The sequence below is a fragment of the Emys orbicularis genome, chromosome 18, assembly GCF_028017835.1.
Source record: "Emys orbicularis isolate rEmyOrb1 chromosome 18, rEmyOrb1.hap1, whole genome shotgun sequence".
NCBI classification, from domain to species: domain Eukaryota; kingdom Metazoa; phylum Chordata; order Testudines; family Emydidae; genus Emys; species Emys orbicularis.
The window spans coordinates 10,617,755-10,645,455 of record NC_088700.1 but is presented as its reverse complement, the minus strand read 5'-3'; the positions used below and the strand labels follow the sequence as shown (position 1 = coordinate 10,645,455).

The window sequence follows — 27,701 nt, the reverse complement described above, 5'->3', positions numbered from 1 at the left end:
GGAGCTCTGCTTTACCATGTTATATCCGAATTCATGTTATATCGGGTCGCATTATATCGGGGTAGAGGTGTACATGGCTCAGGATAGCAGAATTTCACTTGGCTGGCACTACTAGGTCATGCTTTCTGACCTGATTCAGAATGGTGGTATGAGACCCAGTCCCAGTTCGTACTGGTTTAGCTACTTCTGTTTCAGGCATGTGTTTTGATCAACTGTACTTTTAAAAAGGGCAATGATTTGAAGACTATAGGTCTTTCAAGTCTTCTAGCACTATCCAATACTTGATGGTTCAAAAGAAGAAGTAAATATTCCCATGATGCACTTGGGTGAATTGGGCAAATTTGTACAGGGGGTGGGTGGAAATACTGCAGAACTATTTGTTTAGTATGAGAGAGGTCACCACATATACGTGTTAGATTACTTTCAAGCTTCCAGATGTCTCTGTTGGTGAGTTATGCTGCTTGCCAGCTGTTAGAAATAATCTCTGTAAATTAATTATAGCTGTTTCACCCATCTCTTCCCTCCCAAATGTGTGAAGAGCAAAAACTAATTGTCAGTGAAATATTTCCATTTCTCTGGGAATTCCATCCTGACCACTGGCAGGTTATCAGTTTATGCCCTGAACCATGAGATTTAGTTACCTACAAATGTTATTTTTGGTTATAAAAATCACCTTGTACTTTCTTAAATCCAGATACAACATTTGACCCTATAAGTCAAAAGCAGCAAGAATAAAAATATTTAAACAGGCTATTTTAAAATAAAAATATTTAAGCAGCTGGTGTATATCCATATTTTTTATTTGTCTTTTGAAAAAAAAGTTCTTTAATCAAAACCAGCTGACGGTAGTAGAATAGTTTTTGATGTAAGGATCTCTGAATTTGGTATTTGTTAACTAATCATTTTCTAAGATTGTCCTTCATAGAGCTGAGTGAATATCTGATTTTTCAATTCAGGGTCTGAACTAAAACAATAAAAAAAAAAAAAAAAAAGTTCAAACCAAAACTGATTATTTTTCGTTGCCAAAATGAAAAAAAAAAATTCATTTGGGGCCAAATGAAATATTTCCTTGGATCTGAAATGAAATTTGTTGTTGTGTTTTGGGGTGTTTTATACCTGTTTTTCAAAATGAAACATTGTTTCAAAATGAAAAGTCAAAACATTTCATTTCAAAATGAACGAAACCACCTATTTCAGTGTTCTTGGAAATTTAAGAATTTCTTTTTTTGGCTGAAGCTATTCACTGATTTCACCCCAAATTTGTGAATAGTTTTGGTGCCCCAGAGACTGCATATTTTGGCAAATTTAGTATTCACCAATAAAATAAAATAAAATAAAGATGGCCAGCTAAACCTTCATTGCAGAAGTCTCTTATCTGCAACTCAGATGCTGAATTGGAATCCCCTAGTCTCACAATTCCCATTTTGGGGGGTGGGATGAGTAGCTCAGATAAAGGAAAGTCAAGCCCAAACTTGTTACTGAAAACCAAAGCTTCTCCTGGGCATTTGAAGCTTCAACAACAAAAAGAGAAAGTTGGAGTTTTTGTTTTAAACACTGAAGTTATTGTTTGAGAAAGGGGACAGATTGATTTCCCCTGCAACCAAAGTTCTCTGTTTTCTCCACACAAGAGGGATTGCACAGGCAATGGCAGTTAAGACTTCCTCCTTCGCCAATCTACCTCAGACCTGATCGGGGGGGAGGAGGAAAACCATCTGTATGGATGATGGAGTTCAGGTTCCATGGCCCAACTCAGTGTTTTGCTCTCTCTGTTGAGACTGCCAATTGTGTTACCAGTTATGGTAGATTTTTTGTGATCTCTGCCTGCTAGGAACTGGCCTGAGACAAACTTATTGCGCAAAGGCCACCCAGTGCTAACAACTGTTGGTTGTTCACTATCGACCTGCACCAGCTCTGAACCAGTGGTCTAGAGAGAGAAGTTCCCATAATCCAGTATTCATTACCTTGATTTATCCAGTCTTCCAACTTTCTCCACCACGCATTGTTATAATCCTCCGCAATTAGGGTTTTATAATGAAAGTGCTAAGAGAACCTTCATCAGAATGGAGGTCAGAGGCCTTATTCTAATTACAGGTATATGACACCAGAAGCCAAATTCATCCCTGGTGTATTTACATTGAGGCCAATGGAGTTTTATTTTGCCCTACTTAACACGTTACTAGATGCACAATTAATGTGAGGCTCCATACCCAACTCACCGGGGGGGAGGGGGGGGAGGGGGAGAACAAAGATCTGCATTAGGACCTAGCAAAGGCAAATCACTCCTTTGCCCCTGAAAGGGGACAGAAAATAAAAGGAATGAGGTTTGGGTGCCTGTCGAACACGTACAATATAGTCAGCTGCTGTGAAGAGCACTTGAGGTTGGCAGAATATTAGTGGTGATACGGCCTCTAATCCTAGGATTAATCTGGGGAACTCGGCTAAGTGTAAAGAAGAGAAACAGAACATCAAATGCACTGGAATGATAATTTCTGCTTTATCCTGCAGCCTCCTAGACAAACAAATCCAACTTTGTGCTTCAAAGAAAAACAATAACCAACTGTATTAAATATAATACATCTCTCTGTGCTTGTGAGCATATGTGTGAGAGACAGAATGTTGTTATGGGCGCTGTTTGTTTAAACCTTTCCGCAGCAGGAGCAGGCACGGTAAATACACAGGCTGATTCATTAGTGCTCCTGACCATCTGCTCCTCAGAGCTTGGAGCGGAGGCTGAGCTCCGACTCCACAGGTCAGGTCAGAACGGGGTTTGACAGCAGTGAGGTTAGAGATTTACACATCTCCTGTGGCTGTTGGGTGTCAATCTTCTCAGTGATGGACAGGTTGCTTGCATTAGGGGCGGGAGGAAAGAGGACTAAAAGACACCCATGGTTCATCAGAGCACTGCTTGATACAGTAGAATGTGCCTTTGTAATGTCTCCTGCTCCTTGTGGCACTAATTGCAGGAAATAGAGTAATGAGGTGCAAGTGAATAATGTCTACGGTTGCCTTTGCAAGATCTGAATAAAATTTGATCCTAACTTAAGCACTTTATTGCTGTCCTAGGCAAAACAGGGACTTTGTAGACTAATCAGCTAATCTTTAAGATGGAAATCAAAGGCAGGGTCATATGGCACCCTACTAGAAGCATAAGGAGCTCTCAAGTGTGTCATAAGGTCCTTAAGACACCTGAAGTGCAATCAAGATCGGCTAGTGGTGTTAAGGGGGGGGGAGGATTGCAACCTGGTAGGATTTGGGGTGAATTTAAACTGCAGTTATCTAGCCACCAATATCCACTGGAGGAGAGGAGGAAATTGCATGCAGACTTCCAACTGTGCCCACCTCTGAAATTGCCCCAAATTGAAAAAACTTAAAGGCCACAGAAATTCTAATTCCTCTCAGTGATATTTTTCCTGCAAAACATAAGTGTCTCCTACCAAAACCTCCAGATGTGTCCCTGATAAACCAAGAATCTTAGATTAGTATAGCTATCAATCAATAAAAAGTCCCTTTGCAACTTGCTTTAATTAGTCCCTGTTTTAATTTAGAGTATTATCTTTACCTGCTTCCATAAACGGGCTCTGATCCGGAGCCTTGTGTGCGTCAGATTTGCCCATCTGCTGTCAGTTGTCCCTAGCCTTCACTACTCTTTTCCTCTGGGCTTGATCCTGACAGGTGCCAAGCACCCGCAATTCCCATTAGCTTCAGCGGGAATGATGGGGGCTGAGCACCTCATGGAATCAGGCCCAAATATGGAAACACTGCCAAACCTCTTCTTTTCTTGCTGTCAGCCTTTTGTCACTTTACCTATGGCCTTATCGTGTTCACTTTGAAATCAATTGGAGTTTTGCCACTGACTTCCAAAGGAGCAAAGTCAGACTTTAAGTCAGGTTCCTTCTAAACCTGCAGTTGATGTCAGCCGCAGTAGGTGTGACTGAAATGCCTTTCATCCTAGTCCCTCTGTACCACTGGTGTTTGCAGTACTTGCAACAAAATCTGTGTCCCCCCCCCCCCAAATCTGAGGTTCTAGCTGTGTGTGTGTTGGTGTTGTAACACAGGTCTAGATCGCGGGGGGGAAGAGAGATCTACAGAACACTGAGGTTTGTTTTATTTGTCAAACAAATGCATTTTCATTTAAAATTGTCCTATTTTTCTAACAAAAACTTTATCAGTTTTTAAAATTCAAAACTTTATTTCAAGGACCAATTTTAGTATCAAAATGTGATTTTGTATTGAGGCAAAATCTTCCATTTGTATTGGTCAAATTTCTTTACTATTATAGTACTTATTTTGTGCAAAGCAAAATTTGTGCCCCCATAAAATGGCCGTGTTGACAATAATCCTAGCAATCTGACTCTGGAAGCAAGACCATTACACCTGCACAGGGTTCCACTGACTCCAGTCACGTTGTGTGTGCCGCCCAAGCAAATCAGATTGCAGGAACAGGACCATAATTAATATTTCACAATAAAAGTGGGGTGACATGGATATTTGTATTTTTCGCAGCCCAGCTCAGACTGTGTTTGATTTTTTTTTTAAATATAGTATTTTTCCCCAACTAGGCTGTTAGTGGTTTTCTGTTTTATTTTTTTCCTGGCATGGAGATCCACAGAGGGCTACATTTGTATTTTTGTGCAGCTTTCATCGTTCACAACAGATGTCTAGCTTATTTAAAACATTCAACATCTTAACAGTTAATAAAGTAATTTCACCTACAAAAATATATATACTTTGTGCTATAATACACAAAAATGGTTTATCTGGCAGAAAAGCAAACAACTTCCCATCTTTATTAAGGGCCAAATTCTGCTCATATAAAAGTCAATTGCAAAATTTCCACTGACTTTACTGGGAGCAGGAGCAGGCCCTAGAAACTAACTGGTTTTGTAGAGTTGTAGGGCTTTTTCATTTTGCGTCCAGAATTTTTTTATACCTTCCATTTCCCTTCACCCCAGTTGAATAACCAGTCCAGCTCCAGTCTCTTGTATTTATATTCTTTTATCTTGCCAGACTTTAATCTCTTTTTTCTCAGCTAGCCTCTCAATAAACCTGTAACTGGTTCTCTGACCTTCATGCCCTTACTCCTCTTGGTATTTCAATTCCTAAGCAGTTTCGTGTCTGATGCACAAGGTCCTCTGCCTATCGCTCACTAACTTGGATCATGTTCCCTCTCGATGGCTATGGTCTGAGGACTCAATTCTGCAAGGTGTTAAGCACCATCAACTCTAGTGCACTAAGCTCCACATAAGAGTTTCTCAGCACCTTGCAGGATCAGACCATAAGTGACGTTTTCAGCCCCAGGGGGTAATTTTTAGAGATGGATCCCAAACCCTGGAACCAAACATCCTTACATTTGGGGTAAATATTTATCCGTATTGGAACATTGCAGCAGGCTCCATCTCTATACTGGGCTGAAGCAAAACCTTGGATCTGAACTCACCTGGACTTTGGGGAGGTTCAGATCTGGATTTGAACAAAGTTACCGTAACCCATTTCTAGACAGTTCAGGCTCTCAAGAGGATCTTCCAGCTATAATAGCACAAGAGTGCCTCTAATTGGTCAATGTAAAAACTGTACTCAAATTAAGCTATTACAGTTTGCTCTGCCACCTTGGCGTGTGGTCTCACAAGCTAAGCAGGGTTGGTATCATATCATTACACAACAGAAAAAATAAGTGACCAAAATACAGCATGCAAAAGAATAGGAAAATGGAAACATCAGATTGCCATGAGAATAATCAAGCCAGCCATGAATGGTAGTATGTGACTTGGGGTGGGGGGAAGGGGGGAATCAAATCAGCTCATTTAAGCCTTTTATATTGAAAGTGTAAATATCTTGCATCCTCAAAACAATCTGCCTAGGGTTTCCTTCCATGCATGAGGGAACAGATACTGAAATAATACCTGGAATTGTTTCAATATCACTTTAACTGATCTTCCCAGAACCAACAAAGGAGCCAAAGGATAGCCATCTGCTTCTGCTCTTCCCCCTCCTCCATACTGAGCTGCAATCCCCCTACCATTTGGAAATTTATTGAGCATCTCAAGAGACAGAACATCTTAATGAGCTTAAAAATCACACACACACACACAGTTCATTACAGGAGAAGAAGGGAGAGAGTCACTACCTTTGTGACTTGCTTGATGACTATTGTGAGGTTGTACCCAACTAGTGGTGAGTCAACTCATACAGAGTGCCCCTCTCATGGCTGGGCATGACATAGCAATTCTCCCCTCTCTAGCAGCCCCTACAGACAGTTGCTGTAGCCCTGTGGTGGGCTGTCTCTTTTCATGACTCAGCCCTCCAGCCAGATTGCATTTTAGTCCAACCCTTTGAGTTTAACAGAAAGTCCAACAGAAATAAATGTCTAATCCCTCCATCCAGTCTGCCACCATCAATCCTGAGTCCAGTGGTCCATATGCCCTTTTCTCAGGGCCCTCAAAAGTCCTTGTCCCCTTACATCAGGGACTTCACACCACCTTCCCCTGTGGCTGGTAGGAGAACCCAGGCCTGCCTTCTTCACTGGGTTCCAGTCCAGAGACCCTAAGACTAGCAGTCAAGGCTCACTCCACCAAACTGCTTACTGCCATCTCTTTTCCCTGCTAAGCCTTTCCCTAGGCTCTCTTGACCCTGCAAGAGTCATCTTGTTCCTTCTATACCCCTCCCCTTTCCTTTCCTTTCCTTTCCTACCCTACCCTACCCTACCCTACCACCAGGAGAGTGACTATAGAGTTGCTTCCCTCCCCCACTGCAGTGCCCTTCTCTTTTAAACTTCCTCTGTTTGCATCACCCAGCCCCTCCCCAGCTGGGTTTCATCATTAATTAGGCCTGACCCACCCTCCAGGTGCAACCAGGTGGACTAATTGGCCTCTACAGCCCACATTAACCCTTTCATCACCTCTGTGGGGTAGGCACCCCATCACCCCAACCTCCATCTTCTCGCATGTTCACTTTTCTTTAAACTATGTCTGCACGTGTCCTGTTACAGCATTTAATGTGGAATTAATAAACCTTATTGTATCTTCTACAGCTAGACTGGGCCCTGCACTGGGTACCCATTATGGGGCATAAGGTGAAATATGGACATCCTTCACACCCCTGCGTGGGCTATGCAGACTTTGGGTTCAGATGTATAGGAGTAAGCAGGCTACGCATCCGCTACTCCCCTCCCTTCAGAACAGGTGTGTGGGACGTGGGTAGAGCCTTGCTCCTCTTCCTCCTGCCCTAAACACACCAGCCCACACCTGAGCCAGCGAGATGGGTGTCCTAATTTGCTGCTACCCTATCCCAGCAGTAAATTGCTGCCCCCTAGAAGAAGGAGGAAGCAGGAAGAGAATGGTGCTTGTCAGAGGCCCCTTTCTTTCCTTGTAGTGCTCCCGGGGCAAGACTGTTGTGTGTCACTCCATACAAAATGCTTATACCATGTATGTTTCTGTTTTGCAGTGATTTCATTGGTGCTGTTTTTGCATATTGTGTTTTCTCCTGCATTGTCCATATCCCTTGTTATGTTTTGACTGTGATGTTCTTTCCCCATGATGTTTGTCCCCTGTGTGAACCTGCCTAGTCACTACTTAAAAAAGAAGCCTCTCTAGGGAAAACCCAGAGGAAAGTGATCCTCTGAGGCCTAGTCTACACTGAAAAGGCTTGCTAGTAAAGCTGCAGCAGAAAACCTTCCCAGTGCAGATGCAGCTTTATGGGCAAAAGAGGGCTTTTGGCAGCATTGCTTACAGAGATTCCCTAAATGAAATAAACCATGCTGGCAAAATCTTCTTTCTTTTTTTTTTTTTTAACCAGTATAACTTGGGTCTGCAGTAGGCATTTGCTAGTGTAGAAATGTTGTGAAAACAAACAACATCCCTAAAGGATATTAGTAAACAGACAAAAGTTTCTAATGTAGACCTGGCCTTAGTGGCACTTTACCCTCTTATGTGGCTTACCCTTGTGTTAAGAGGCACTTTGCTACTGTTTGTGCCATCTTTCAGATGAGAAGCAAAACCAAGGTACCAGGACTATTACCTTTTTGTTTGTCCCAGTAAGATAAATTAGCTGTCTTAGCCTCAGACTTTAAGGCCAGAAGGGACCATCGGGATCATCTAGTCTGACCTCCTGCATATTGAGGTTCTGTGGCCTGCACCTAACTCTTAACCTCTGGCTGAGTTACTGAAGTCCTCAAATCATGATTTAAAACTTGAAGTTACAGAGAATCCACCATTTACTCTACTTTAAACCAGCAAGTGTTGTGGTTTCATGATGATTAAGTTGTGAGCGTACTGCAGCAGAACAATGCCATAAGTTGTGTCAACATATGAGAATGACCCAATGCTAAATTTCTCCTACAGTTTCAATTGGATGTGGATTTCTTCATTTTCCATCAGACACTTTCATATAGTGCTGCTGTGTATTGTTAAATAACTCCTACATTCCATCCAAAAGGTGCCTGCATTTCAGTAATGAATGCAAGTAATTCCTCATTATAGAGAGAGGGTAGGGAGTTGGATGATTGCTCTATATTATATCTTAAATTATATACCAGTATGCTATAAATATATATAGATGTACACATACACACACACACACCACAATGGAACATAAGCCTTACCATATGGGATCAGGCCACTGGTCCATCCAACCTACTAGTGGCCAATGTATTTTTTTCCTTCAAAAGAAGATGGGGAAAACCATCACAATACACGTGGCCAATTGTGCAGTGCTCTAAATTCGTACCTGACCTTTGTAAGTGAGTCTGAAGCATAGCATTGATCCCCCTTATTCTTCTTGCATAGCTGCAAGTGTTGTTAAAAGGCAATAAAATTATCCAGCCCCTTTTGTTTTAAAGATTAGCTGAAGTGTCAGTTTAATATCAAATGTCTTTTACCAGGAGAAGAGTTTGCTAATCTGATAATTTTGCTCCATCTCTATCTACTACTGTCCTTCTGTGGTTGCAGCAGCGTCTGGTTCTTTACACACAGCTGTATTAAACCAATATTACTAAAGTTACAAAGTCAAGCACTCAAAAGTTAAGAAATGCCAGAATTAAGGTTGCCCGTGCAATGTGAATTCAACTCCCTTGGGCACATGCATTATGACACAGTCTTTAATTACACAGGCAACCTTAATTCTGGTATTTCCTAACTTTTGAGTGCAACCTTAATAATGTTCCTTTATTGTAGGTTGTGGGTGAGATTTCCTATATTTTTAAAAACAAACTGAATAAACAAATTCCATCACGTGACATCACTGACACCCACACAGTTAATCAGCAGGGCTGGAACCTTTAGTTACACTGCACAGAACTTTGCCATGTGAGCTAATGGAGTCAATGCTAGCAATAGGGGATTCTCATCCACTCCGTGGGCCAGCACTACACAGGGATGAAACACACGCTTTGCCAGTGAGTTTCAGAGATATTTGCTGACAGCAGAGGAATGTTGGGTTTCCTCCCTGGCTCTGGAAGGGAATGTGCTCTAGTGGGCATAGACCCCAGTGCCTGCCCATTCCCACCCAAGCTTGACCCTTTCTGCTCCATCCCCTCCATCTTGTTCCTGTCACAGTCCTGTCTCTTCCCAACCTCTGGCTCCTTGTCTCAGTCCCACTCTCCACTCCTCAGGCTTCTCATCCCATTCTCCATGCCCAGCCAGTCCTAGTCTCTCTCTCCAGTTTTATGTCTAAATCCCAATCCTCCCTCTCCCCCCTACACCCAGTTCCAGTCTTCCTGCCCTGTCAGTCCAAGTTCTCCTTTCCTGGCTCCTCATCTGATATGTCTCTCCCCTCCTCCAGTCTTGGTCTCATCCAGTCTCAGTCAGTGTTTTAACATGGGCAAAACACCCACCTTTTCTCTTAGCCTCATTTTGAAAATGGCTGAACCATTTTGTCTGAAAGTTTCCAAAAATTTCAGCCTGAGAGATACCCAGCATGTCAAATTTCATCCTGAAGGGTTAAAATTTGGTAATGTTATAAGCAACTGAAAACAGGATGTTGTCATGGGAAGTGTGGGCAGCCTGAATAATAGGTGGCACTCCCAGCCCCACGTTTAACAACACTAAGGCTCGCCTTCTTCTCTTATTATTGTTCATCTTCCAGGAGAACCCGTACCTGTGCAGCGATGAGTGTGACGCGTCCACCCCTGACCTGGCCCACCCACCAAAGCTGATGTTCGACAAAGAGGATGAAGGGCTGGCCACCTACTGGCAGAGTGTGACCTGGAGCCGCTACCCAGAACCCCTGCTGGCTAACATCACACTTTCCTGGAACAAGAGCATTGAGCTGACAGATGACATTGTGGTGACCTTCGAGTACGGACGCCCCACCATCATGATGCTGGAGAAGTCCCTGGACAATGGGAGGACTTGGCACCCATACCAGTACTACGCGGATGACTGCATGGAAGCCTTTGGCATGCCAGCCCGGCGGGTCAGAGACCTCTCTACCACCAGTGCCAACAGGATCATCTGCACGGAGGAGTACTCCCGCTGGGCGGGCTCCAAGAAGGAGAAGAACGTGCGTTTGGAGGTGAGGGATCGCTTTGCCATCTTTGCTGGCCAGGACCTCAGGAACATGGACAACCTGTACACCAGGCTGGAGAGCGCCAAGGGTTTGAAGGACTTCTTCACCGTGACTGACCTGCGGATGAGGTTGCTGAGACCGGCACTTGGGGGCACCTACGTGCAGAGGGAGAACTTGTACAAATACTTCTATGCTGTCTCCAACATTGAAGTCACCGGCAGGTAACAGTTACTATATCTATTTTTGTCTCTCTTCTTGGAGGGATGGGGAAGGGGACCTTGTGTTAATATTAGAAAGAACCAAACGATATGTATTTGTCGACCCATTGGATCATCAACTTAGTATTTCTCCCCTTCCTCTTCACTCTCCCAATTCAAGACAATATCAACATTCGAGCAGATGGGTGGCATGTCCCGTAACGGGATTACACATGAGCCTCCTGAAGGGCGTGCGAGTCTGCCATGAAGATTTGCTGGGTCCCCGCACTCAAACACAATAGCCAATCTAGCGGCAAGAGCAGGGGATTTAAGAGTTGGGAAGTGAGTGTTCTGAGTTCTATTCCCAGCTCTGCCACAGACTTGCTCTTTGTCCTGGGCCAAGTCACTCAGCTCCCCTGTTTCTCCACTGCCCCCCACCAATAAAATGGGGGTATTAATATTTATATTATTAGAGTGTTTTGAGGTTTAATTAACGTTATAAAGCACTTCGAAATGAAAATCAGTGTAGAAGTGCAGGAGGCTCTCTGGGCATGTAGACATAGGCTTTCCTTCAATCCAACCAGAGGGATGGCATAAAATATGCCAAAAAGTTGATCATCTTCACCCTGGAACAAGGGATACCTCTGAATATTGGGGAAGTTTGAGTTAGGTCAACAGCTTCCTTCAACCCCTTCACTGATCTCCCTTCTTGCTAGCACTGCTGCTCTTTTGCCCATCAAACGATCTGACCCCAAACCCATTTAGCAGCGCAGTCTATCAGGTAGCACAGTAGGTTGTTGGGAAAGGCCAAACACCCACTCAGATGTGACCAGAGATTTAACTGTGTTAATTCAAGGGATCACAAATAATAGATTCATCTCCCGGGCTAGAGGCCTGGAATAGCATCCACTGAGAATCTACTTTGCCCTGCTGCTCTATGCACACAAGTCTTCCTGTAACACCTCAGTCCTGACCTTCATTACCCGCTGCTATTATAGTCCCGAGCGCCGACACAGCTCTACCAATTCACCTCAGTCCTGACACCTACTTCGCTGCTATTCCAGCCTTTGGCCTCTCCTGAGGGAGGCATGTACAGACACACAGGATGACAGTCTCTGCTCTGAAAACCTTACTAAGGTTGTCTAAGATGAGTGAGTGACATATGAAGGCTGGTGGAGAGGGATACTAGGCTCCAATCATTGAACTGCGTTTAATTTATGATGCAAGTCAAGATTTGAACCTGGCTCTTCAGAGATGATGGTCTACCCCACTGAGCCCCACTCCCCAGGCTGTCAGTGGTTCAGTCACATGGGGCCTTTGTGAAGTTTAATCCCATGGGCAATTTTTTTGTTTCCCTGGGTTTCAGTGCTTATTTCTCTGTGCAATGCCATATGTTACATTATGACATCAACCGAAAAAGCAAAGTAAGGTGGAAAAGTGCCGAGCTGGCTAATTTCCCATCCAGCTTGTGTGAGACTTGCAAGCAGGAGGGAAAAAATCCCACCCAACTAGCAAGGCTCTCAACGATCACCAGAGTGACAGAAGAGCATCTTGTATCATTTCCAAACTGCTTGCTGCTAAGATTTGCAAGTAGAAATGGTTGGGAGGTGCCACCGTGGTTGGGTTTTCTGAATTCATGCCAAGGAAAAGGAAACCATGCAAAGAAATGAAAGGGTCCCTCTCTTTGGGGGGGGGGGGGGACGACGGACAGGGTGATGCAGGGAGCACAGTGTGTGTACTGTATTAGGGGAGAAGTTTGGCTACCAGATTCATAGCTGCCCTGATTCAGCAATGGGCTGCCAATTTATTAGCAGGGGCTCCCACAAAAGTTTTCCCCTTTAGCTGCCAATGCAGCCAGGTAACCACAGATGTTTCTGCTCACAGGGAAAAACTGTGAGGGGCTGGGGAAACTACGTGTTTGTTTTCCCCTTTCAACAAAGTTACATTCTCAGAACTATAACCCAGGACACAGGCAGCATCACTTGGGACAGACTTCGAGGGTGTCCTTGCTGGGCACAATCTGTTCTGTTCCAAAGGCAAAATAAATAAGTAAAAATCTGCCCTTCAGAAGTATTATTCTGAGCCTGTGGCAGGGATGACTGAGCAGTGTCCAGTGAGTGGGTGACTCCATCAGAGAGAGGAAGTCACTCCAACCCTCCCTTCTGTTTGGTGGTGGAATTTTAACCGGGGGGGCCCCCATCTGAGTGGCACATCCCTGCCCTGCTCTCTGCATTAGCGGATTTCCCTGTGGGAGAGCATGCCCTGCTCTCCTCCATGTCAGGCTTGTGGTGTAGAACGTAGGCTGTTTGGAACATGGAGGGAAAAGAACAGAGCAAGAGAGAGGGGAAACAAAGGGATAGGGCAAGAGGGCGAAAAATGGGAAGTCGAGTGACGAGAGGAGATAAGGAAGGTGCCTAGACCCTCTTCTCTTTTCCTTGCCCTTATTTTCCTCACCGAAAGCAGTGAGCGCCTTTACTCCCTGCTCCCTCTCCTGCCAGTATCTCCCTTTCCTCCTTCAGCCCACGTGGGGATCCACTTCTCACAGGGTGCGCTCGCGGAAAGCTTGGTGTGGAAGCAGCGGGTGTGGGTGGTGGTGGTTACTGACAGCAGTGGCAAAGCCATGGTAATCAAGTCACCGCTCCAGTAAGCACACTCTGAATGACTATGTTGGCAAGACAGCTGTAGGTGGTGTATCAATTCATTAAGTTTGGTTGGACTGTGGGGCCATGACATGGTTGGAAGGAGTCTCATCTCTGAAAGGGGTAAATTAGGATCAAATACTTGGTGTCTTTGCATAATGACCTTTGGGTTTCAAAAATGTATAAAATTTGTACCTGTTGTGCAGGCAACCCAAGATTGAGTATTATCTATACAGTACCGTCAGTGTACGTGGTCCAACCAAAACGATCCTGCCCCATGGAGCTTACAGGCCAGTTGAGATTTGCCGACTGTCCAATTATTCATTGTAAGAAATGCTATAACCAAACACAGTGTATTTTACAAACATTAACTATCTAAGCCTCATAAACACCTCTATGAGGCAGGCAAGGATTAGTAGCCCCATTTTACAGAGGTGGAGACCCAGCTAGAGAGGTCGTGTGACCTGCCCAGGGTCACAGAGGAAGTTGGTGTCACAGCTGAGATTAGGACTCAGGAGTCCCTTGCTCCCACTTCCATACTCCAGCCACTTCTTTTTTCCCTTTGAAGAGCCAAGCAGCCTGGATAGAGCCCCTCTGGATGACTCATAAGGCTGAGGCGTAACTGTGACTGCATGGGGCACTTCAGGGACAAAGGGCGGCTTTCACAAATGGCCTGAGAGGTTCCAATATTTACTCATGTGAGCAGGACTGAGTGCAAATGCTTTGGGAGCGATGTGTTTTTGTGAACCCTGAGCCCTCCTGCAATCATTGAGCAGTGTAGAGTTGTAGATTTACTCTGAGCCCTACTCAGAGCATAGCAGAAGGGCTGGACTCCCCTCTCCACCCCCTGTACTTTCTGTGCTGCGCAGGGTTCTCCGCTAGGATATTTTTCATTCTCTCTGTTATTAAGAGGAAAGTAAATGAGACCTTCATAGCGCAGAAGGTTTAAAACAAAATCCCAGCCCTTGTGTTTGTGTGGAGTTCCACGTACCCAATATTTGCCATTCAAGCTTCGGCTTTTGAGCGAGGCGCCTCAGAAGCTAAAGCCAGCTCTGACCCCAAACTTAATGAGATTAACTTTTGATTTATTTATTTGTTCTTTCCTCAAACAAGTAGAAGCCGCAGTGGGTTGTGTAATGCGTCTCTAGGGCTCACAGGGAAGGGGAGGATGAAGAGAAGGGAGGGTTAGACTACAAATGACCAGTGGAAATTGCAGCACTATTTTAAGTAGGGGGACAATTACTGATGGTTTTGTTTTTGCTTTTTAAATGGCTGAAGAGCTCCCTCCTGCCAGAGCTGGCAGGCTGCCTATGCCTGCTGCAGAACAGTGGCATCTCTGCTCCCCTGGTCCCTCCACTCATCTCCAGTTAACATTTCAGCTGTGCAGGGTGACTTCACAAGCACTCTGGTTTGGGTGCTTTCTGAGTTTTCTGTGGGTGTGGAGAGAGAATGGGCTGAAATCGGAACTGTTTACGCAGCCTCTTCTCCACTCCCAAACTTGAGGCCCGCTGATAAAACGAGACCCAGCTTTGAGCTACCTTTGCTCTCCCCTTGTCTCAAGCTAGCAATTGTTCTGCCCTTTCCCCAAGAGGACAGGCCCTTCGTGGGCCAGATTGAGGGCGGAGAGGCAGAGGTGTCCCTCAGTCTGGCTTGTCCAGAGCTGCCAACTCTGCAACTGAAATGCCAAGAGGGTGGTGGGAGGAATTCTTGCCTGTTGGAGAGGAGCCATGGCTGGGTGGTGGGTGGGAGGGAGTCTTCATCTAAATTGACTCCCTCCCCGCCAGGCCTGTGATTACTTCAGTTCCAGCCAGCAGTTTTTCACTGGCAACTAATCTAATACTGACTGTAAGTGAAGCTAATTAGGACGCAGGTATTTAAAACCAAATCAAATCCTGTGTACAGCTCAGCAAGGAAGGGTCACCAGGTGCAAGTAAGGGGGAAATCGATGTGAGCCTGATCTAAACACTGCACTGGAAAGAGAGATGTAGCTAAGAATACGCAGGACTGCTTCAGTGGGCTGTGAGGAGGAGGGGAGGATATTGAGTGATTCCAGGGCAAGGGAATGAATACTTGTGTGCAGAAAGGGGCAAGTGCATAGATAAGATGGTGTATCACGTTGGGGATCAGGGAGGGAGATTACAAAGGAAGAGGGAGACTATAATTACAAAGAAATAAACATTTTAAAAACCAGAAGAAAAAAAAACAACTTACCTGCAAGGTGTCAGATCCAGTGACCTGCAGATCTGGGCAGCCAGTTGGATGAAGGTGGAACATTTCGTGCTAGGAACAGCAGTCTCTGTGGGCTGCTCCTCCATATTACAAATGAGAGCAGCTGCAGTCTACTGCAGTGGGTGTGGTTCTGAGGCATAGGTTGCTTGGGTGGCTTTCAGGTGGGCAAAATTTAGGCACCTCTCCTTTAATTAATAGTCCATCACCAAGTTTCAGGCTGAGTGGCCCTCCGATCAGTTAACTAAGACTGGCAACTTTGACTCCTCTTGCAGACTTCCAGCATCTTGGTATAAAGTGACTTCGTTTGTGATACTGACGAGATTGGAGTACAGAGGTAGCTAGCCAGTTTCCAATTGGCTTTAACAGTCAGGAGAAGAATCTGATCATCACTTAAACAAAACCCTTTGTCACCAATACAGCGCATGAGTCAGTGGAGCTTTCATAGATTCAAAGGCCAGAAGCAGGGCCGGCTCCAGGCACCAGCCCAGCAAGCAGGTGCTTGGGGCGGCCAAGGGGAAGGGGCGGCACGTCGGGCTCTTCGGCGGCAATTCGGCAGTGGGTCCCTCTCGGAGGGAAGGACCTGCTGCCGAAGAAGAAAGTGGCAGCACTTTCCCTGGAGCCGGCCCTGGCCAGAAGGGACCATTGTGATCATCTAGTCTTCCCTCCTGTATCACACAGGCCAGAGAACTTCCCCACAGAAATTCCTACAGCAGATCATTTAGAAAAACATCCCATCTTGATTTTAAAATGGTCAGTGATGGAGACTCCACCACTGTTCCAATGAATAATTACTCCCACTGTTGAAAATTTACACCTATGTACTTCTGTCACCTAGACTTAGCTCATGAATTCAGTGCAGTTTATCTAATTCCTCCACAGGACAGTGTGTTCCTGTTACAGATACTGTGATGCTGTTGGATGGGCCACCCCAGAACCCGTAGTCCTGCTGGTAGGTTACAGAAATCCTCCTTCGGTCAAGATGGCATTTCTGCAAGCTCCTGGGCTCTCCCAGCAACCCCCCTCCCCCCATTCCAGCTTCTGTAGGAGAAAAATCATCACAGGAACCTGACAAAACTTCCTGGAACAAGAGCAGGGCAGAAGTTAAAAGGACTCAGACTAATGGAAGCTGTTGGCCTCATTCTCACATCCACATTCTGTAGGCCGCACTTTTCTGGGGACCATATGTATCCTGGAGGAGAATGTGGGGCAATCCATGGAAGCTCTGGGTAGGCTTGGAGGTCTTCATATCGTGGGTGCTAAGTATGGTGTTGGCTGGAGCATACTATTGACTCTGCTGTCCCCCCCAAGCGCACCCTTCTCCGTCTGCACCTTTACGTCACACTAGCTCAGCTAGGTCTCTTTCTCAGTTCACGTCTGGCAGTTTATTTTTACTCTCTCGCTCTTCCTTGGTGTTCTTTTTCTTCTTCCATCCTGTCCCTATTGATCTGCTGAGTAACTGGAGATGCACAGAACTTAGGACAGGAATAGAAACGAGAAAGCCCTTGGCCTGCAGGCGTGTGTGTGCGCGCGCGTCAGACGGGGTAGTGCAAGGGAGGGAAACGGAAAGACCTTTCCACACAGCTCTCTGTTCCTAGCTTAGTTCTCTGCTCAGAACAGCAACCAACCCAGTTAACCATGTGAGATTAAATGAATGAGGCTCCTCGTCTCTTTTCCCGTGTGCAGAGTCACAGGGGGCTTGTCAGGCAGGTGAGATAGAAAAGGCCACACTCTGCTCCTATCATGCAGCATCTCTTTGGAGTAATTTTCTCCTCTCTTGAATGTCAGGCACAGCAGCATTCACTAGGGCACACTCCATCACAGAGGTATTAATAAGCAGTAATTGAAGTTAATGTGCCATAGCCAGGACACAGAGATTCAGTTATGAGAAATCAGATTTGAGAGAAGTGAATCAATTTCAGACTAATTAACAGATTCCTCTCTTTCTTCCTCTTCCCTTTTTTCCCCTTTCTCTCTTTCTTTCTCTCTCTTTCTTTCCAGACCTAAGTAGTCCTCTGAGAAAAATGTGGAATGTGAGCTCAGAGATGTTATTTATATTACAAAATGCACATGTGAAATAGGCTTAGAGAATAATAATACCTCCACTGCTGGGCCTTTGTCAGGCCAAGGATTAATTAATTAGAAGAGATGATTTTCGGTTTTGTAGCTTGTTTGTTTTAGGTTCCCTGCCTCCCCCTTCACAATCTGTTTTCTTTCTGTGAAGGTTTTTTTGTTGGTGGTGGGTATTTTTTGGTTTAAATTTTCCACCTCCCAATGCTTTGGTTTGTAATTTTTTTCTCCAGTTGTTTCATGCTGCTGTGAGGTACACACTTTTACACATGGATTCCCTGCCAGGGTTGCATTTCTTTTTGTTTGAATAAGAGCATAGCGTTTGCCATAGCAGACCAAAACACTAGTCCACTATCCTGCCTCCCGAAGTGGCCAGTACCTGCAGCTTCAGACTCAAAGGAACGTGACTCTCCCCAAACAGCCCCATAGTGCAGCTGGTTCCACAGTTGTTCACATACAGGGGGTTATTCTTTGCTGCCCTCCCAATCATCCTGTACCACAAAACATGACAGTTGGTGGTACTAGATATAACATCTTGCCTAAAGAGATACAATTACCCCTCTGCCCAGCTGAGCTGCAGCCTCCTGATTCTGTCCCTTTGTATGGTGCAGTGGCCACAGCCCTTTGTGTTTTCATGTTTAGGATCCAGATTGGAATCTGGAAATCGGTACACCTGTGTGAAATGAGTTATGTTTGGTCTCAGCCTGTCTTTCAGTGCATGGAATTTCCTAACCCTCTGTCTATTTGGAAAGTTGTAGGAGACTCTCTACATGTGTAGAAACATTGCTTGCTATCTTCAGTCATCTAACAGCTGCTACTGGGTTGTTTTAGAAGTGAGGTTCTTAGATTCTAAAGAGCAACTGACCAGTGATCAGACATGTTTTACTGAGGACTGGACGGGGGACTGGGAGCAGCATCTCCACCTGTTAGCAGCAGGACAAATACACATGGGTACAAGGCAAAATATTGTAATACATTTTGGGCTTCCCTCTGCTGAGATGCTGCTACTGAGTACTATGTGCCTACCACTCTTCCCCTGCACTGTTCTTGGAATTCTCAAGAGGTGTGGTATGTGTCACCCATGTTAGGGGTAACTGGCTCCCAATAAACTATAGTATCCTGGTTTTGAGGATTGCCAGTCAGCTAGTGAGAGTGTTCTGATGATGCAATATTCCATTGGCTGAGTGTGTTCTCTCTCACTGCAGGAGGATTGTATGGATGGAGTTTCTTTGGAAATGGTCTGAACTGGAATTAACTCTAGTTTAAGAGAAATCTTGCTCCAGGCCATATAGTTAAAGTAAGTTATTAACTCACATCAGCTGTTTGCTTACCTTTCAAGACTCTTAAATGCTATTACTGTAATTGCTGCAAAATGGAGGAGAGTCCTTGCAGGCTTGCAGTAAGAGGGGGAGAGAGTGGGAGACACAGAAAGCTCCTCCTTTGTCCAAGCACTAGTGACACTTTATCAATACCAGCCGAGAGATGCCCAAGGTCCTATTACCTGCCTCTGGCTTCGTTTTGTGGAGCCTTCTTTCCTCTTGTTGCCAAGTTGTGTCCGGTCCTGAGCAGATAATAGAATTTCATCGATAGACTGAGGAGGTGATGTATGTTAAAGCACTTAATATAAAGAGACTTCTACAGGAGCCCAAATTAAATTTGGCCAATGAACTCAATTGCAGGCATGATTGCGTTCCAGGAGAAAGTCCAGAGAGCATTTATACACGTTACTCTGCAAATATTTATGTTAGTATATCCGTGGTACATCCTTTTCACCCTTCCTCCTCATCTGCCCCCAAGCCCCTACCTAGGAAGGGTTTTTTAAATGACTGTTCTGAATGTAAATAATGATAAGGGGAAATCCTTTCCAGAGTTCAGCAGTATTTTGACTGCTGCTGAGTGGCAATTTATTTTAAATGAATTGCTGCGCCCAGTAGAGTGGCTATCCATTATGCTCATCATCTTGGCATCTTTTAGATGGTCTTCTCTTGATAACCCAACTTCAAATGAATTTCTAAGGGCAGCACAAATAGGTTTTTTTCCCCTCAAGGGTTCCAGTAGAATTCACCAGTCCATAACAACTCTGTGTTGCTAGGAATCTCTGTGGAGAGTATTGCTCATGGAGGCTGGGAGGAGAAAAGCATCTCAGGGATGAGTTTAATCGATATGGTGCTTTGCTCTGTCAGGCGCTGTAGAGTGGATGCATTATGTGAAGTGTCCTGCACATTGAGGCAGCGTGACACATATCTTGTACCACACTATGAGGACCCAGGACATTAGGCTGTCTTATGCAAAGCTACCAAGTTCGGATCGGGAGCTGAATTTCCCAACAGTGTAGCCTGTATTCAGATGTGGAGTGGTGGTTTGAGGCTGAAATGGGGACATTCAGATCAGGATATGGATTTCTCCAGGGTTCAGAGGTGGCAGCATTGGGGGTTTGGATCCCATGTAATCAGTTCAGGCCCATCTCTAGTCATGCGATGCATCTGCACTATAAGATCAAATTGCGGGTTGTGTGCTGCTGAAGCCATCTGACGTTGACATGACAAGTGTGTTCTGCACCTTGAGGTTACTTGGGCTGACTTACCACATGAGGTTGTCCCATCTCGCAATCCGGGATAGTGAGAAACCCAGACTAGATTATTTTTTTCAGGAATTTGAATCCAAATAGAAAACTCTTCTTTCTGGGAAAGCAGGGAGCCGCTTACATTCTGTATTCACTGGGAACTGTTTCACTAGCTTCTGGGTGCACAGATGGAGCACAAAGAGTCCCAGTGCAATGGCCATTGTCTTTTGTATTTGCAGCCTTGCTGTGATGTTAGTGAAATAGTTGCTTCATGTTTTGCTGATCTGCCAGAACAGTTGCAGAGAATTAGGTAGAAATGGGGTTAATCGTCAAAGAGCTGCCTAAGTTGCTGTGTGTTAGCACAGGCTGTGGATGACAGTAGTGGGAAGGGGGGGAAATAGTTATTCATGTATTCACGAGAGCCCAGATTAGTTGAAAGAGGGACTTTTTCAGGGACAGAGGAAAGAGCTCCCTTCAAACACATGGTCCCGGGAGACTCATTAAAGGTTCATCAATTACAGTGAGCAAACAATTCAGTGGAAAGTCATCGTAATCCATCCTTTGGACGGCAGACAATAACAGCTTTCCACTCCTGTGTTGAGTTTTCCCGGTGCCAGCTGTGATAAGCAGGGTGGAAGGAGGGATTTTAATTGGGAGCGATTCCATTGCCGAGCTCTAGGGTGAGTCTAGATGGTCTCTGACTGGGGAGTAGGAGAGCTCTCCATCTCTAGCCTGAGACGCAATCTGCATTGCTAAGAGGATGGTGGCAAAGTTATCAGCTCTGAAGTATAGACTGGCCTTACTCTCTGCTGTGGAGAGAGGGTAGGTGATGGAGGAGGGAAGGGAGGACAGATGGAGGCTGAGAGACATTGGTGGGTAGAGGTCATCTCCCCCTGTAGGAATGGTGTGGAAGGAAGCACTGGAGGAACCCAGCTTCTCCCCTTCCACCACTCTCCTGTATGCCAGTCACACGCCTGTCTGGAAATTCTGGATGCCTCGAGCTGCTTGTATGTGCAGTGTGTATGTCTGACTCAGATGGAGGGGGCTTGAGGCCAGGGCTCCTTCTTTAGTTCGGGGAAATTCTACGGCCTGTGTTACACAGGAAGTCAGACTAGAGAATCACAATGGTCCCTTCTGGCCTTGGGATCCATGAATCTAAAGCTCCCGGAGAGTGAGTACTGGGGACAAAAAGGTTTCAGGGGTGATGAGTGCAAGGAAAGTGAGCAGGGCAACTTACCCACTTACTGAGCATTTCCCCATCCCTAGAGCAGCATTACAGTGTGGTCCAGTGGCTAGAACAGAGGCCTAGGAGTCAGGGGTTCTGGTTCTGCAACAGAAGGTCCATGGGTGATTTTTTGGGGGGGCTTAGAGGGGAGTCACATAAGTGCTGGTTGCTAGGGGTGTGGCAGCACCCCCGGCTTGAATTGATTTCCATCATATACAGGGTTTACAGTTTGCTTCAATGGCTCTCAGCCCCTCCACTATGTGGATAGTTATTTAACTTCTCTCTCCGTCTCAGTTTCTTGATCTGTAAAATGGGGATAAGGACCCTTAGTTAGCTCACGAGGCATTGTGACACAGAATTCAATGACTGTAAAGGACATGGAGATACTGGGGAATCAAATCGACTATCTCAGTGGATTTTTAAAAAACGATGTATGTTTTAATTTTATGATGAATGAAAGACCAGGGTGGTGGCTGCTTTTTTCATTCTTTCAACTATGCTGGAAGTCTGCTGCACTTGCCTTAGTCTCGTCGGCTCCTCACTTAGAAACCTTAAGCGTGCTGGCCCTCCGTCTCTCACGCGGAGACTTGGCACCGACGTGCCTCTCTCACTGAGAGCTGCTGCTGACCTCCGGAATGCTGACTCATAGAAATGGAGGTGACTAGGAAACGTTCTTCACGGCTGCAAAATGATGCCGACACGCCTGTAAACTTTCCCTGGCGCCCTGTGGTTCTCCTTGTGTCCCTGGCTTAGGCCTTGGCAGACTAGGCCACGCTGCGTCATTTCCAAAGGGAAGAGGAGGACGGCTAAAGGACCTGCATTAAAAATCAATAAATACTTCAGTAATGTAAGCAACAGCGTTTGGAGCCAATACTGTAGTGTTACTACAGCATTCAGGCGTATTACTTGGGAATACTGTTTGACATTCTTCTATTTATTCCCAGCATGGACAAGCCACGTATGCTTCCCCCACATTGCCCTGAGGCTGGGGATGAGAGAAGTGGAGACTCTGAGGCCTATTTAGTACTTGGCCTCTCTGCTGATGCCACCTCCTCTGTTGGTTTTTGTGTTAGAGAAGCTTATCCATGAGGAACTGGACTGAGACCCACCACACTCATTTCACACAAAGGTCACTGAATAATTATCAAATGGTAACCACTGTCATCTGGTCTAGACTTGAACCAGCAACTTAAGGGGGAAAGGGTCTCCCCCCTTAGCAGCCCTGGAGCCAGACAGACCTTACTGGCGTAATCATTTTATAATGGTAGAAAGGGAGAGGAGTTGTGTCAGCTCTGAGAATGGAGAGTGCACAGTAGCCTGTGCTAGGACTCGTGGCATTGTCCACCCCTCTAATATCATTGATTAGCTCCTAAACCCCTTTTCCTGGTCCTGCCCTGGCACAGACAGTTGGGTACCCGATAAAGAGGAGCAGAGAGAAGCAGGACTTGCAACTCTTGGGACTGGACTAATGCTATTTTCTCCATTCTCTGCTGGCTGGATCTTGGCTAGAGAAAGGCGTTCTTCCCCCTATACTGCCAAGCTAAAGCGTGTGTCCTTGAACTAAAGGCACTGATGGTGATGGGAGGAGGAGAGTTGTTTTCACCCAGCCAAACCTGACAAAGGAGTTAAAGCAGAACGAAAGATGGGGTGGCAGTTGGGGATGTAGGTGGGGGACAGGAGTTTTGCTCTAGGCAGCAGCAGCGCGACGGGATCAGCAGCCTGGGCCATTTGAAGCTGCGCCGCTGTTCATGATTAAATAATGCATCCTGATTGATTGGTCTGAAAAGTGCTGTGTTGTGGGGTCAGGCTGCTCAAGTTATAGTTTTCTGGTTAGATTGATGATTCTCAAAGGTCGAATTCAGAAAGCAATTCCCTGGTAAAATTGATCCTTTGGACGAGGTAACTTTTGTGCTATGGATAGGGCCGGGCAGCGAGAAATAGCTGACCTGGGATTAAAGGGGGAGGGCGGCAGGCTGTCTCTGCTGCTGCTTGCTCTTTATTTAATTTTCCTTGTTTACACTCATTAGAGAGCGAGAGCCCTCTCTGGGAAGCACGGTGCCCAGTCATCTTGACGTGCTCCGACAGCCAGACAGATTGAGGCATTCCGTGGCTGACCCAGGAAGCCTGTCCTTCCTCAGCCATGCCCTGCAGATGTGACAGAGGAATGCAAGACCACTGCCCCAGGACTGAGAGTAGCCCCAAGTGCTGATCCGGTAGCTGGCGCTTGGCTTGGCTGCTGTGCATCATAGGCAGTGAGCTGTGTGTGTGCCCGTGAGGCATGAGCATGCACGAGCGGGCCCGTATACCCGCTTCCAGCAGAGACCCTTATGTCAGGCTCTTGTAGCTGTAGGAAGAGAAGTCAGGGCTGCATCCCACTCTCTGGCTAAGATTTGGTATCTGAAGCCTGGTAGTTAGGAGCAGGTTTAAATTCCATGCTGTGGTGCAGCACCTCAGCTCTTTGAGGGACCCCCCTAGGTTTTTTTTGACTGTTCCGAAGGCAGAAGAGTGGGGGAGATACACTAGCCCTAGAAAAGGGCAGAGGATTCGGGGAGCTTCTCTGCCCCCATCATTGTGCCATGCGACCGCGGGTGAAGCTAAGAGAAATGTTTAGTAAAATGCACCATGCAGATGGAAGTTCAGACACTAGCAGCTCAGCAACACCTTTCTATTGTAAGAGCTGCCCAGGCCATGACTGAATAACCCCGCTTAGCCTCTGTTGCTGCCGTGGGAATGCAGCTGGTGGTGAACAGTCTTCTGACTCGGGGAAGGCCTTGGAGCATTAAGAGACTGTCACATTTCACACATGATCCGACTCAGCTGCCTTGTCATTAGAATAGTGTATCTATGAGTGACTGTAAGAGGTACCAGGGGCCTATGCCCAGTAGTGGCTTTTGGTCCCCTTGTCATGTGATAGCTGAGTGCACGGCAGAGCAATGAGCTATAATACCTTTCCCTTCCTGAGGCTTTCAAAGCAGCTGGCAAATATTAATTAGTTAAGCATTATCCATGCTGCATTGGGAAGTATTAGTCCCATTTTATAGATGAGGAATTGGAGGCAAAGTAACTTGCCTATAAGTCTACGGCATAGCCAGGAACAGAACCAGGAGCCCTGTCATCCAGGCCTTTGCTCTGACTAAGCTTACAGCTCCAGGTTTGAACTAAGGAGGGGGAGTTGCCCTTTGCTCCACTCTTCTCTACTATTCTGAAACACCATTGGGCACACAACAGCGCTAGGGTTTCATCTGCCTCAGGCCCATGTGCCTACTGGTCATACTTTACGCTTCCATCTGGTCTCCATCCCTCGACCTGGAGCTAATAGTTCTGGAGGGGGGAGAGGACAACTTGTGCCATGTGACAGTGTTGCCTCAGGAATCCATCTCTCCTCTGCTGAGAAAACGAGACTAGGAACACATGGCCCTGACCACTGGAGTGTCTGTCAGAAGGGGAGTGAGGAGCTAGAAGAAGTTAGCCTGTGTGGTCAAGGCTTCTGAGCTGCCTCACGTGTGTAGCACCCCTGCGTCTGAGTCTGGCTTTTAAATGGTGGGTCCCAGAGTTGACTCATGCACTTTGTTGTCCCCTTTCACAAAGAGTGAGTAGTGCTGTACTTCCCCAAAGCCCTTGCTCTCTGACTCAAGCCTGGGCCAGCTCCGCAATGGTGATGCTCTGACCTGTTTTAACCTGCTATCTGCTTACTCCTCCGCCCCTTCTTCTTTTGTTAATTTTATAGCAAGAGAGGGAGCCAGTGCTCCGTGGACTCTAAATAATTCACAGAGGCAGGCTCCATGCTCCAGAGTGCTGGTCATTGCCTATTCCAAGGGGTTAGGACATCAGTGCAGAAACTTCTCTCAATCAAAGGCAGAAGGAAGAACCCATCACAGCTGAGACATGGGGACCCTTTTTTTCTAAGTGCTGGCTAATGCCCCCTTTTCCAGAGTCTCTGATTTACAAGCTGCTCCCAGCATTTTTAAGTTCTATGATTTTTAGCTTTCAGCTGTTACCTGCCATTGCCAGCCTTCAGTAACACAGACACTCAAACATAATATGCTGTGTTTGGCAGCTCCTGCTTGAGAGAGCAAATTTGCTCCCTGATGGAGTGTATATTTCCTTCTCTGCCTGGGTCAGAGATGAGCAAGGATTGTATGTTGGAGAGGAGGGACTCTGCCCAGTTTCTGCATGGCATGTGAGTAAATAGTTTGCTGGAAATAAGAACAAGGAAACAAAAATAACTTAGGAGTGAAATCTTCCAGCCATGCACACATGGGATCACTGCAAGGGCAGACTCAGTGGATCAGAAACATGGGGATGGGACTCTTTGGAGATTCTAAAGAAACTTCTGCTCCTAGAATAGTTTCCACAAGAGATTGTGATTTCTCTCTTGACTGGGTAGAGTGCAGGTGAACAGTACCAGGTTTACACCTCTTGAGCCAGATGTCCTCTGTTTATTCCCAGAACAGATACAGCACAGAAGGTAGCCAGACACGCTTCTCCTATGCACTGTCCCATCAATAGGCCTGATTCTCCACTGCCATGCACCTTCTGGTCATTTACACCTATAAAAACTGAGTACTACCCAATCAGACTTCTTCACTCACTTACATGGGTGGTTACATTTCTACACCCCTTTGCACAGATATAAATGTTACACAAGGTGCAAGGTCATAAAGAATCAGGCCCATTGTACCTCAACCCTAACATAGAGGAACTACTTGTAAGATAAGCAGGGTACTCAGGCTCCATGGTCTATCGGGCGCATAGCCTGACTATAGGCTTGCGAGCCCTGAGTTCTAATCTCAGCTCTGACTTTGTAGGAGTTACCTAACCCCTCTTCTTCAGAGTCCTCATGTGTAAAACAGGGGTATTTAAAGGCTACCAATCTTGCAGTGGTTCATTAAAAGTTTAGTCATTAATATTTGCAAAGTGCTTAGTATTGTTTTCATTCTTTGTTTTCTCTGGACACTTCCAGAAAGGGAACAAGTTGTGAGGATTTTTTTTTTTTTTTGACAAGTGGCCTTTTATCCACTAAGAACTGACCTGAGACTCACTATATTCATTTCACACAGGGCACCTAATAGCCATCAGTCTGTCATAACTTTCAGTCATCACTGCTCAGGGCTGGATTGCAATGGGTGGTCTCAGGATGAAAGGTTCTATATCCTATCACTACTCCACCCCCTGGGAGAAAGGCTCTTAATTTTAACAACCTGTTTGTGGATTGAGGGTCATGACTCATTAATATAAACACGAGCTATTCCTCTAAAATCCTGTGTGTCTAAGGGCCCAAGATAGTTCCGGAGAAGAAAATGGGGGGTCTGGGTGATCTCAATGATTCTCAGAGTCAGCCTTCCCTTATCTTATCCCCATAGGTTTTCAGCATGGGAAGAACATGTGAAACTGGGAGGTCTGGGTGGTGTTTTGGATTGATGTGCAGGGTTTATTTAACATCAGTCTGCCTTGGATCACAGGTGAAAAGATTTTGCTGATCTTCACTTAAGACTTGGTGATTGTTTGTCAGCTTCACAAATAGTAATAAGTTAGGGCTAACTTTGGCTCTGACTTATACCTTCTGCAGTTGCATTGAATTCAGTGGTTTTGCACAGGGCGAGTCAGCACAGAATTTAGACGTTAGCATGTATATAATGCCTTTCATTCAAGGATCTCAAAGCACATTATAAATAAGCCTCAAAACATTACCCCCATTTTACTGATGAGAAAAGAGAGGCACAGCGTTAGACAGTAAGGCCAAACCTGGTTGCCTAAAATCAGGCCCCCTAAATCCATCTTTAGGCACCAAAATAAAAGCGGCCTGAGATGCAGTTGCTCAATGAGTCTCCGGTCTCCTAGAACCTTGATCTTACCAGGCTAGGTTGTGCCATTTCCTACTAGCATTTATAAACAGGCATAGTCCTGTCCTATTGCAGTCATGTGGGTAGAGGTGTTTCAGATCCCCATAAACAGGTGAATGAATCCTCATAACACAAATGCCAGACACAATAGGAACATGGGTGAGAGCCATGTTGTCAGAGCTGCTGTGAAGGGGTAACTAGCTTGGCTCTACTTCTGTATGTTCAGTTACACAGCATGTCCATCTTAGCTGGGAGTGGATGGGTTACTGTCCTGAGAACATAAGAACGGCCACACTGGGTCAGACCAAAGGTCCATCTAGCGCAGTATCCTGTCTTCCGACAGAGGCCAATGCCAGGTGCCCCAGAAGGAATGAACAGAACAGGCAATCATCAAGTGATGCATCTCCTGTCGCCCATTCCCAGCTTCTGGCAAACAGA

At 45.8% G+C, this 27,701-nt stretch overlaps 1 protein-coding gene across 1 annotated transcript in view; it reads left to right on the top strand.

Annotated features, from left to right (window-relative positions):
• NTNG2 (netrin G2) overlaps nucleotides 1-27,701 on the top strand; it is a 66,754-nt gene that overhangs the window by 17,349 nt on the left and 21,704 nt on the right. Inside the window, exon 2 of the mRNA XM_065418856.1 lies at nucleotides 10,078-10,721. Within this exon, the coding sequence (XP_065274928.1) occupies nucleotides 10,078-10,721 (644 nt within the window). The remainder of the gene's footprint in view (nucleotides 1-10,077; nucleotides 10,722-27,701) is intronic.